This window comes from Jaculus jaculus, chromosome 9 (assembly GCF_020740685.1).
Source record: "Jaculus jaculus isolate mJacJac1 chromosome 9, mJacJac1.mat.Y.cur, whole genome shotgun sequence".
Classification (NCBI taxonomy): domain Eukaryota; kingdom Metazoa; phylum Chordata; class Mammalia; order Rodentia; family Dipodidae; genus Jaculus; species Jaculus jaculus.
Window position 1 is genome coordinate 52946841 of NC_059110.1, and position 12537 is coordinate 52959377.

The 12537-nt window shown below is 37.2% G+C and overlaps 1 protein-coding gene across 2 annotated transcripts in view; it reads left to right on the forward strand.

The window, feature by feature from the left end:
* Window positions 1-7628, forward strand: part of Zup1 (zinc finger containing ubiquitin peptidase 1) — a 41032-nt gene extending 33404 nt beyond the window's left edge. For both annotated transcript variants that reach the window (XM_004651249.2, XM_045159582.1), the window contains exons 8-10: window positions 1479-1630; window positions 2081-2301; window positions 7368-7628. In XM_004651249.2, coding sequence (XP_004651306.2) covers window positions 1479-1630; window positions 2081-2301; window positions 7368-7415 — 421 coding nt within the window. In that variant the 3' untranslated portion in view covers window positions 7416-7628. The remainder of the gene's footprint in view (window positions 1-1478; window positions 1631-2080; window positions 2302-7367) is intronic.
* The last annotated feature ends 4909 nt before the right edge of the window (window positions 7629-12537 follow it).

Here is a 12537-nt window from a genome sequence, read left to right on the forward strand (position 1 = left end):
GTTGTGCCTAACCTTTATGTAGTAGCTTTTTAGTAACATGGAAGTATTCCTGGTTAAACAGTTGTTTTTTTGTTTTTTTTTTAATATTTATTTGAGAGAGAAAGTGACAGAAAAAGAGGTAGATAGAGAGAGAATGGGCATGGCAGGACCTCTAGCCACTGGAAACAAACTCCAGATGCATGTACCACCTTGTGCATCTGGCTTATGTGGATATTGGGGAATTGAACTTGGGTCTTCAGGCTTTGTATGCAAGTGCCATAACCACTGAGCCATCTCTACATCCCCAACAGTTTTTATTTAATCAAGGATAACTCCAACTTGGAGAAAATATACCCGTCTAGTACAATATAGGAGATACCTAAATGTGTAGATGTGGGTGCACAGTATTTTCCTAGGATCATCATAAGTATTTTTGACTATAATTGAAATTTGAGAAATTGATGTATGTACATTTTGATGCATGAAAATGACTACTGAGGATTAAAATCTGAAGTCAGCGTCTTTTTAAAAAAATAAATACTCTAAAATTTATCAATTGACTTTTTGATAACTTCTTAGTTTTTGCTATTGTAAATTACTTGCGTAAAAAGTCCTTTGAGAAGTCTGCTTTAGCTGATCAGTAGGATTAAAGATGTTAAAATGAAAGCTGTGTCCCAGATTATAAGTAGATGACTTAAAAATCAAATATAGTCCTCATTTGCTATTCATGAAAATTTTATGTCAGAAAATATTTGTTACCTTTAGATAATTCATCAGTCTTACTGTCCATGGTTATTGAAATGATCATTTTCCTCACAACAATTACAGTTTAGTAAAGAAATAATAAAAGATTTATTTTTTCATATTTATTTGCCAACACACAGAGAGAGAGAGAGAGAGAGGAGAGGAGAGAGTGAGAATATCAGGACCTTTGGCTAGTACAAGCAAACTCCAGATGCATGTGCCATTTTGTTCATCTGGCTTTACATGAATACTAGGGAATTGAGCCTGGGCCATCAGGTTTTACAAGCAAGTGCCTTTAGCCATTGAGCAATCTTCCAAGCCCAATAAAAATTTATACTTTTGGGCTGGAGAAATGGCTTAGTAGTTAAGGCATTTGCCTATAAAGCCAAAGGACCATGGTTTAATTCTCCAGGACCCACATGAGCAAGATGCGGAAAGTGGCACATGCATCTGGAGTTCGTTTGCAGCAGCTGGAGGCCCTGAGGCCCTGAAGTGCCCATTTTCTCTCTCTTACACACACGCGCGCACGTGCACACGCACACACACACACACACACACACACACACACATATCTGCCACTTTCTCTCAAATAAATAAATAAACAAAAAGAAAATAGATTTTTAAAAATTACACTTTTTTTCTTGCCTTCACAGAGAAATAAATAAAATTTGTTCTAAATTAAAATTTTTTGTATTAATTACATCGATGAAAGTATTTCAAAAATATTATCTAATCCTTTTTTTAATATTTTACAGATGCCGTATTATTGATTTTCACAAGTCAACTGGTCCTTTGGATACACACCCATGCTTATTTGAATGGATATTGAATTATTATTCTTCAGAGAGGGAAGGGAATTCAAAGGTTATATGTACATTTAAACCTCCTGTCTATCTCCAGCATCAAGGTTAGTAAACAAATATATTCAATGTTAATTTGGGGTTTTTTTTTCCAATGTTATTTTTTATGTATATTGTGTATATTTACATAGGGCACAAATATGTACCAGCATGTAAAAGCCATAGGATAATCTTAAGTGTCATTTTTAAAAACATCACCCACCTTTTTTTGACACAAGGTCTCCCTTGGTCTGGAGCTTGCCAATTAAGCTACACTGGCTTGCTAGCAAGCCCTTGGGATCCTGGGATTGCAGGTACATATCACCAGTTTCTCTATTTTTAAAAGGTACCAAAGAGCAAAATCAGGTCTTCATACATACTTGTAAGGCAGACACATACATGATAGTGACTGACTATATTTATATTCTAAAATACAAACCTACCTAATATAGTAATGTCTGTGTGTATGTGTAGCTGTAGATAAATTTGGCATATATATGCTTGCTATATTTTGATAGGTCATAGTCGAACAATTGTTGGAATTGAAGAGAAAAAAAACCAAACATTGTGCTTGCTAATATTTGATCCTGGATGGCCTTCTCAAGAAATGCAGAAACTGTTAAAGAAAGACATAGAAGCTAGTACTCTCAAGCAACTTCGGAAAACTGTGGGAAATTTAAAGCATAAGCAGTACCAAATCGTGGCAGTAGAGGGTACCCTTTCACCAGAGGAAAAAGTTGTAAGTATGTCAACATTAGAAGTTGAAAAGGGGGTTGGGGGGGGGGAATTTGAGAAATGGCTTAGCAGTTAAGGCTTTTGCCTGTGAAGCCAAAGGACCCAGGTTCGACTTCCCATGACCCATGTAAGCCAGATGCACAAGGAACACATGCATCTGGAGTTCATTGGCAGTGGCTGGAGGCCCTGGTGTGCCCACGCTCTCTGTGTCTTCTTTCTATCTCTCTCTCTACCTCCCTACCTCCCTACCTCCCTCCCTTCCTCCCTCTCTCTCTCTTTCTCTCTGCTTGCAAATAAATAAATAAATAAGAAGTTGAAAAAGGGAACTTGAAGTTTAAAACTTAGTTAAAAATCAATATTTCCCTTTGTATCAGGTCCTAACACCTCATTCTGTTGTCTTTATAATCACTGAATTTTATATGCTACCTAAGATATCTTTCAATTGCTTTACTCAGCTTTGTTTAAAAAAAAGAAAGAAGACATTTGAATTTATAATATTACTTGATTTTTAATGTCTGATTAGTGATTGGTAATAATAGCATGGTTAACAAACACCTAATCTTACTCTTTGTGTTTATTAAAGTGTGATTCCTAAAGCTGTATTTTGTGCCTAAATAATTACTAAATACACACTGTTCTAGAATTTAACTCTTGCCTTTATCCCTTGTAAAGTATTGAATGTTCTACTACTGAAAAATTTTTAGAAATTGTAACACTTCCACTTGGTATGAGCTGAAGCTACATACTAGCACATTGATCTAAGAAATGCACATACCCTGGAATCTTAGAACAGCAACAACAAAGAGCCATTATTTAAACATTTCATGGTGATTTATTTCCTCTAAGACAGAAGAGATAGAGTACATAGGAGGGAGGGACATGAACAACAATAACATCATGAAGAAGTAAAACTTAGCTAATCTTTTCAGCTTCACAATTTGAGATGAAGGCAAGATTTTTTGATAAGTTTTTTTAAATTTATTTACAATGTCATAAATCATTTCTTTGCAATTACTTAAAGTCAAATACTTTAAGCCAGACATGGTGGCACACGCCTTTAATCTCAGCCCTAGGGAGGCAGAGGTAGGACGATTACCATGAGTTCAAGGCTGCCCTGAGACTAGAGAGTAAATTCCAGGTCAGCCTAAGCTAGAGTAAGACACTATCTTGAAAAACCAAAAAATATAGATATAGATATAAACATAGATATATAGATATATAAATATATATAGGAAAATATATACAGATATATATCTACATATATATCTGTATATGTTTTCCTAATCTTTTAAAAATATTTTTGTTTATTTTTATTTACTTATTTGACAGTGACAGACAGAGAAAGAGGCAGAGAGTGAGAGAGAGAGAGAGAGAATGGGCATGGCAGGGCTTCCAGCCACTGCAAACGAACTCCAGATACATGCGCCCCCTTGTGTATCTGGCTAATGTGGGTCCTGGGGAACCAAGCCTCGAACCGGAGTCCTTAGGCTTCACAGGCAAACGCTTAACCGCTAAGCCATCTCTCCAGCCCTTCCTAATCTTTTTAACACTATAACTAGTTTGGTCTGATAAAGTAAAGAGTTTATTTCATTTATCTGTAAGTGCTTACTTACTTGAATATAATAACTTTGGAGAATGTAGTTGTGATCCCATATTTGTTTTGAAGTCTAGTTGAACATTTAATTAATAGCTTTTATCTTTCTGATTTTCAGAACTGGGTCATTTGGTGTTTATTACAATACTAAAAATATGCTACCTTTATATCACTTTTTAAAAATCACTGTATTTATTTATTTATTTCAGAGTGAGAAAGAGCAGAGAGAGAGTGAGAAAGAGAGATTGGGGGTGGGGGGAATGGGCTCACCAGGGCCTCCAGCCACTGCAAACGGACTCCAGACGCATGCAGTGGGACCTAGGTAATTTAACCTGGGTCCTTTGCTTTACAGGCAAATGCCTTAACTGCTATGCCATTTCTGCAGCCCTTGAATATTACTTTTGATGCTATTCCTTTTTATTGAATCATAGAAAATAGCTGTGTCTAACCATTAGAACCATATCTTAATTCACAATGTATAATAATACTGTGATACAGAGAAGGAAGAATATAAGTATAATTAAAATAGCAATACCAGAGCTGAAGAGATGGCTCAACAATTAACATGCTTGCCTTCAAAGCCTAACAACCCAAGTTCGATTCCTCAATACCCACATAAAGCCATATATACAAGGTAACACATGCAGTGGCAGGAGGCCCTGGCATGCTCACTTTCTTGCACTTGCTCTCCCTCCCCCTCTCCCCCTCTGCTGAACACACCTTTCATCCCAGCATTCAGGAGGCAGAAATAAGAGAATCAATAGTGAATTCCAGAATTCCAGGTCAGCCTGGGCTAGAGTGCAACCCTACCACCAAAAATAATAATAATAATAAAGTAGCACCTATATGTTTATTATGTTTATAATGTTATTGTGCTAGGTGCTACCCTGAGGACTTTACGTATGTTAACTAATTGAAACTATACAATATCCTTGTCAGGTAGCTATATTCCCACTTTAAAGAGTAATATGCTGAGGCACAAAGGTGTGAATATTCCTAAGGTCATGTACCTATTAAGAATCAAAATCAGGCTTGTAATTCATACAGTTTTCATACAGAGCTGTGTCCTGTATTACATCTTTTATTTTTCTTTTTCGAGGTAAAGTCTCACTCTAGTCCAGGCTGACCTGAAATTCACTATATAGTCTCAGGGTGGCCTTGAACTCATGAACTCGTGAAACTCTTCCTACCTCTGCCTCCTGAGTGCTGGAATTAAAGATGTGTGCCACCATGCCCAGCAATCTTTTGAATGGACCCAGGGTTTCATAGTTTTATGGTTGCTAAAGTTTTTGCATAAATTGTTCCACATTTATTGTCAAAAAGACACCACATTTTGAAAAATGAAAAATTTTATTTAACTAACACAAATTGCTTTGCCCCCAATACTTTGGTTTGCTTTTTTTTTCTCTCTCATTTATATACTATCATTATTTGGTCCTTTTTTTAAACAGTGCTTTATATATTTTGTTATACTGATTGATCTGTAGATCATCAGATGGAAGGAAACTTAAAGCTTTAAAAAGTATGAAATAGTGATTTATATTTCATGGGTTTTTGTTTGTTTTGTTTTTAGATTGGATTGTTTTGTTTTGTTCTTTTTTGTTGTTGTTGTTGTTGGTTTTTGGTAGTCTCAGGGTGGCCTTGAACTCATGGCGATCCTCCTACCTCTGCCTCCCGAGGGTAGGATGTGCACCACCACGCCCGGCCCTGTTTTGTGTTTTGAGGTAGGGTCTTACTCTAGCCCAGGCTGACTTGGAATTCACTATGTAGTCTTAGGGTAGCTTCTAATTCCCAGTGATCCTCCTGCCTCTGTCTGCTGAGTGCTGGGATTAATGGCATGTGCCACTATGCCCAGCTCTCATGTGTATTTTTATAGCTTACCTTTTCTTCTCCTTCCTCTTTCCCCTCCTCATCCTTCAACTATTTCTTCTTCTTTTTCTTTGGTTTAGTTTCTCAACAAGTGACCTAGTAGTCCAGGTTGTCTGGCCTAGAACTCACTATATAATCTAGGCTGTCTTGAAATTTCCTTTCTTCAACCCCCAAATGCTGGGATTATAGTGTATGCCACCACACCCAACTCTGTAGCTCATTTTTAAAATGCCTGTTTTACTAAGTAATGACTGTTCTTTTTCTTTTCTGTGTGCAGTATATATGGTGTGTCTATGTACATGTGTATGTATGCAGATGTACATTTCAGAGGTCAGGAGAACATCAAATGTCTTTCTCTTATCACTCATCATATGTTTCCTTGAGATGGAGTCTCTCTCTGACCCTGTGGCTACTATTTTTACAAGCCCCAGAGATTCTCTGGTCTCCTCACAGGACTGGGATTATGGGCATGCTTATGTCAGTGCAGGGGAATCAAATTCAGTGTCTCAGGCCCCCAGTTTTGTGCAGTAAATGCTCTTAGCTACTGAGCCATCTCCCCATCCCCATGTCAAAACAAATTTGATACTTTACAGTATACCAACATACCAACATTTGTCAGTGCATTTTATATTTTTTAATTTTTATTTTTAAGTTTTATTGTTATCTTGAAAAAAATTCAGATTTATATATAAATATATACTTGTGATTAGTTTTGATATTTAATAACCATGCACTATTGAAAGAGAGAGGGATTGGCTTTTAAAATTATTTTGTTCTTGCAGTTATTACCATAAGAAAATTCTGCTATAAATATATTTTGAGTAACTACTTATTCCAGATGTTTAAGTACTTGTTTAGTTGAAGATATAATATCTCCTAATACAATTCAATTAAATAATAAATACAAATTTAGGTAACAGTTTTTTTCTGTTTTTCTTTGGTCTTTCACTTTTTCTGAGACAGGGTCCCCAGGCTGACATCAAATTTGCCATCCCTTTAACTACTACACCAATTCTTTCCATCTCTTTCTTTTTTATATCTTAATATTAATTTCCCTGCATCTATTCTTGGTTTTTTATTGGGTTGTCTCTGTACTCCAAACTTGGTTTAACCTAACTTGTTTAATTTAGCTTAGTTCAATATGCTTTGATATGTAATCAAAATTAGGAAAATAGCATGAACTGAAAAGGGTGTGTGTGTGTGTGTGTGTGTGTATGTGCGTGTGTGTGTGTGTGTATGTGCTTAAGACATAAGGCTATATGGAGATAATTTTTTAAAGGGCCTCTGCTAAGAATGCTTTCCTACTCTTACCATCTTCTCATGTCCTGTGTTGCTACTTTCCTGATTTTATCTCTTTTTCTGTGTGCCAACATTTTTATTTTTCCCTCATACATTAAACAAGTACATTTTATTTCATTCCATTTTGTCTTTTTTTTTTAATGCCTTAACTTAAAAATTGTAAGTTTTGGATCATTAGGAATTTTTATTGTTAACTTGAAAAAATCCAGATTTTATTTTCTATACTAAAATAAGTAATATATAGTGTAATTAATTAATTTCTGGCATACAATTAATAGGATTCTTTCCCCCTCCTATTTCTTTCCAAGGCCAGGAAACAAGCTTCCCAAGTCTTTACAGCAGAGAAGATTCCTTGAAGAATCAAACCCTTCAGTGTTTTCAGAATTATACTTTGTTTTCCAGATTCAGATACTGAGCTTCTTGCCACAAGTAAAGAATTGGATATCTCTCCGGGCGTGGTGGCGCACGCCTTTAATCCCAGCACTTGGGAGGCAGAGGTAGGAGGATTACTGTGAGTTCAAGGCCACCCTGAGAATGCAGAGTGAATTCCAGGTCAGCCTGAGCTACAGTGAGACCCTACCTTGAAAAACCAAAAAAAAAAAAAAAAAAAAAAATTGGATATCTCATAAGCCCTCAATATATTAATTTTTAAAATGCCTTTAAGCCTTATCTTTCAACTTCATCATTTAGTAATTACTTCAATAAAGTCTTTACACAGTTATATTGTAGGTTTTGTTTTTTCTTATGCATGTTTGAGAAACCAGTTTTACGTTTTAGTTATAAGCTGATATGTATTGGGCCCTTATTTGCCTTAGATACTAGGTTAACACTTAGCATCTATTAATAAGTTTAACTTTTTTATTTTATTGATTTAGTTTACTTTTTCAGACAGGTGTCACTCTTCCCCAGGCTGACCTGGAACTCACTGTAACCCAAACTGGCCTCAAACTCATGTGATCCTCATAACTCAGCCTCCTGAGTACTGGGGATTGTAGGTGTGAACCACCATGCCTGGTTTAATAAGCTTAATTTTTAAAAATAGTTCTTTGGGACAAGTACCTTTGTCTTATCCTCATGAGGAAGCTGGAGATCTGAAGGGTTGGTAATTTGCCCAAGAATAGGATTGTGTGGTGGTTTGATTCAAATGTCCCCCATAAGCTTAAGTGTTGTGAATGCTAGGTTCCCAGCTACTGGAGATTTGGGAATTAACACCTCCTGGAGGCAATGTATTATTGGGAGCAGGCTTATGAATATTAAGCCAGTTTTTCCTTGCCAGTGTATGGGACACTCTCCTGTTGTTACTATCTACCTTACATTGGCCAGGAACTGATGTCCACTCTCTGCTCATGCTATTGTTTTCCCCTGCCGTCATGGAGCTTCTCCTTGAGTCCCTAAGCCAAAATAAACTTTTTTCTCAAAAGCTGCTTGTGGTTGGGTGATTTCTGCCAGCAATGTGAACCTGACTGCAACAGATTGTGATCTAGAATGTAAACCAAAGCCTGTTTTACATCTAATATGTAAAAACTGTATTAATCTTAATTATTGCTGTGATTAATTTGTGAAGAACATTTTAAAGGAGGAAAGATTCATTTTGGCTCACTGTTTCAGTCCTTCTTAGGCTGTCCCATTGTTTCTGGGCCTGTGGTAGGACAATATGGTAGAAGGACCTTGATGGAGATCTACTCACCTAATGATGGTCTGGAAGCAGAGAGAGACAAAAAGGGTTCAGGGACAAGGTATATCTTTCAAGAGTGCCTCCATTCACATACTTCCTCCAGCTAGTTTTCAATCTCCTAGTTTTCACCACCTTCCATTAAAGCCATCAGATTATGAATTTATCAAAGGACATGATCAAATCACATATCAATAATTGGATCCACCAGCTGGGGCCCAGATTCTAAACACATGAGCCTTATGGTGAAACATTTCTATTAACCTATAATGAGTGTCCTTACTGCTTGGGAAGAACCTTGATATGTAACAAGTTCTAAAAACAAGAATTTTCTTTGGTTCAATGTTTATGCTAACTACATATATGAGTAATCTTCTGTTTAATGCGTTCTCTAGGAAAGAAACTGAGCTTTTGGCCAAGTATCCCTTGTATGGTTGTAAGCAAGATAGCTAACATAAACAGACATTAAGGAAAGATCATCAGAAGCTCAGAGAACCCTTAGGTAACTACAGAATATACTGGAACCCTGTCAGTCAGAGGCTGGAATTAGATGTCAGTTATTTACACCAGGAACAATCTGATTCAGAACTGTAGGATGCTCAAAATTCAGATTCCAAAGAGGGCATGAGACTAATGGGACAGTTCTCAAAAGGAAATGAAGATATATCTAAGAATGAATATTGAATAACAACAAGTCTATCACAATGAAAGAATGAGCAAGCACTTTCTTGAAATACATGAACTTTAGGTGTTCCAGCAAAAATTGAATTTTGTATTCCTTTTTAATATTATTTTTTTATTTTATATTAATTGTACCCTCCTCAGTGGTATTATGGTATTCACTGTAGGGTCATGAAGGCTTCAGTCAGTCCCTGTGGGGTAGTGGGAAACCATGCCTCAGGATATTCCTGCATACTTTGTGGCTCTTACAATCTTTCCACACCCTCTTCCACAGTGTTCCCTGACACATAACAGGCCTGTTTATAGTCTAATTTAATATTAAGTTCTCTGGATTTCTGTTTTGATAGGTATTGTTTGGTCACTATCACCATCAACCTGGGCTGGTTGTTAAGCTAGCTTTGTTTATGTCATCACTTCCCCTGCAGTTTCTCCTGGGCTGTGGTAGAGATGGCACAGCTCATGGTGAGCAGTCAACTTTTTGTCTTATTGATGGACCTTGGCTCTCCTCCATTTTCTCTACCACCTGTAAAATAAAAAAGATTGTCTAAACAACAGTGAGATAAGCTAGAGTAAAAAAGGGGAAGGGTAATGCAAATTTGAGAGGTGGTTTTGGTTTTTTGGGTTTTTTGTTGCTTGTTTGTTTGTTTGTTTGTTTGGTATGCAAGCCCATTCTTTCCCAAAGAGCAGTGGGGGCTTCTCTCTAGAGTCTATGAGTTTCCTGACAATGTGATTCTGACTTGGTTTCCAGTGCCAGATATGCATTATTTCCCACTGAACAAGCCTCATGTCCAATAAGAGAACAGTTGGTTACCTGCAGAGATGTACCACTATTGCACTAGTGTGTACTTCTTGACTGACTGGTTGATTTCAGTCTGTAGGGTGTCCTGCTTATTCATGCTGTTGGTGACCATTTCCTCCAGCTGCTCCCATGGGCTTTCCAGCACTATAAGGGCCAGCCAGGTGGGAGCTAGTTTGCCTTTCAGTTCCAGATGGTATTCTAGTATTCTGTGACCGCAGCCTGAATTCCATAATCTTGAGAAGAGTAAACTGAGTTGGAGATATGCTTGTTTGCAAAGCCTAATGGCCTGGGTTTGATTTCCCAGTACCCACATAAAGACAGATGCACAAAGTGGCACATGCGTTTACAGTGGCAGGAGGCCCTGGTGTGCCCATTCATATTTTCTCTCTCTCGCTCTCCTCTTTCTCCCTCCCTCTCTTTTCTGCTTTCAAATAATAAAATAATTTTAAAAATTATTTCTCTTTAAGAAAATGAGAAAACCCTACCAATTAGAGTATGTTGGAACCATCTGTTCTAATATTCTGTTCTTCCAACTGATAACTAGTTTTTAATTTTACATCCCTTATCTGTACAGTTGTCTTGTTTTGTGCCATCTTCCTCTTACATAAATAATTTGTTAAACTCAGAACTAATATCTCTGTCTTAACTGTTATCATTCGTCTTCCACACTGAAGCCAAGTTGCTCTAAACTAGAATGTGTTTGTGGGACCTACTTTAATCTTAAAATCCACTATCAAACCTCTGTTTTATCTTTTATTTGTCCATTTACTGAAGTTGTACCCAGTCAAAATGTATCTCATGCTGACTGGAACACCCCCATATCACTTTGTTTTCTTGCTCTTTTATGCTTCCTAACCTGCTAACATTAGCTTCTTGATAGTAAGGTTACTCAAAGTACAGTCCAGTGAACTGTAAGCTTCCATTCTATTACAAGATAAAGCACAGGAGAATTGCTGTGATTTTAAAAAATATGTTTTAACTATTTATTTGAAAGAGAGAGGAAGAGGCAGACAGAGAGAGTGAGTATGGGTGCACCAGGGCTTCCTGCCACTGCAAACAAACTCCAGATGCCTGTGCCATTTAGTGTGTCTGGTTTTACATGGGTACTGGGGAATCAAGCCAGGGAATTCAGATTTTAAACACTGAGACATCTCTCCAGTCCATGCTGTGATTTTCTTTTATTAATAGAATTGGACTAAATTTTTTTTAAAGTTTTTATTTATTACTTATTTACAAGCAGAGAGAAAGCGAGAGAATATGGGCATGCCAAGTACTACTAACACTGCAAACAACCTCCAGATGTATGTGCCTTTCTGTGCATCTGGCTTTACATGGCTCCTGGGGAATTGAACCCAAGCCATCAGGCCTTGCAAGCAAAAGTCCTTAACCACTGAACTATCTTCCCAGCCTTAAAATTATATCTTAATTGGTTCTTTAACATTGAAATGGAAAAGCACTGATGTATGGGACTCTATAATAGTTACATCATGCTGCATGTTAAATTACAATTTCCTTAATTTTCTATTTACCTTTATTCCCCCCTTCAATGAAAGCAGACATTTCATTAACAATGTATAGTTTTTAATAATAGTGTCAGGAATTTCTAGTAGATTTGGATTTTAAATACCTTTTAATTTTATATTTTCTTACTAATTAGTGTATACTAAATGAATATAGTCAAGTAGGTACCATTGTTAGGCTTACCCATGTCCTACCCCCTCCCCCTTGCCCACAGTTATGAGTAGGAGAAATGTCTCTGTGTATCATGACCCAATGTGTGGCTCTGACATTCTTTCTGCCCACTCTTCCATAAAATGTCTCTGAGCCATGTTGCATTCATTTTTGGTCTGCTTCAGTAATGAGGTGTTGGGGGCCTCTGTGTCTCTGGATATCTGATTTGGTAGGAGTTGATTGTTCTCTGAGTCAATATCCTTCACCCTTGTGCTAGTACCCGGTTCACCAAGAAAACAGCACCCTTGCTTGTTTAGCAAATTATTCTTAGTATCAGCTGGTGCCCCTATTGAGATGTAATAGAGTGGTTCTCTCCTTAGGAGCTGCATCTCTCTGCAAAAGAGAAGCAGATTCTCCAACAGAGAGTAAAGTTAGCACCAGACAAATGAGATAACCCTTATTTTTTAGAGAGAATTTAATAGGGGTAGACCCTCTTGTAGCCCATGACTGGTGATAGCTTCATAATGGAGAGCGGGTTTATGTTTGAATATGGTTCTGACTTGTTTCCCAGCTCCAGCTATGGGTCCCATGCCACTGAGGGGATCATTTAGCCAAATCAGGAGCAGTTGGTTTCCAACCATGGCTGTGTGTCACT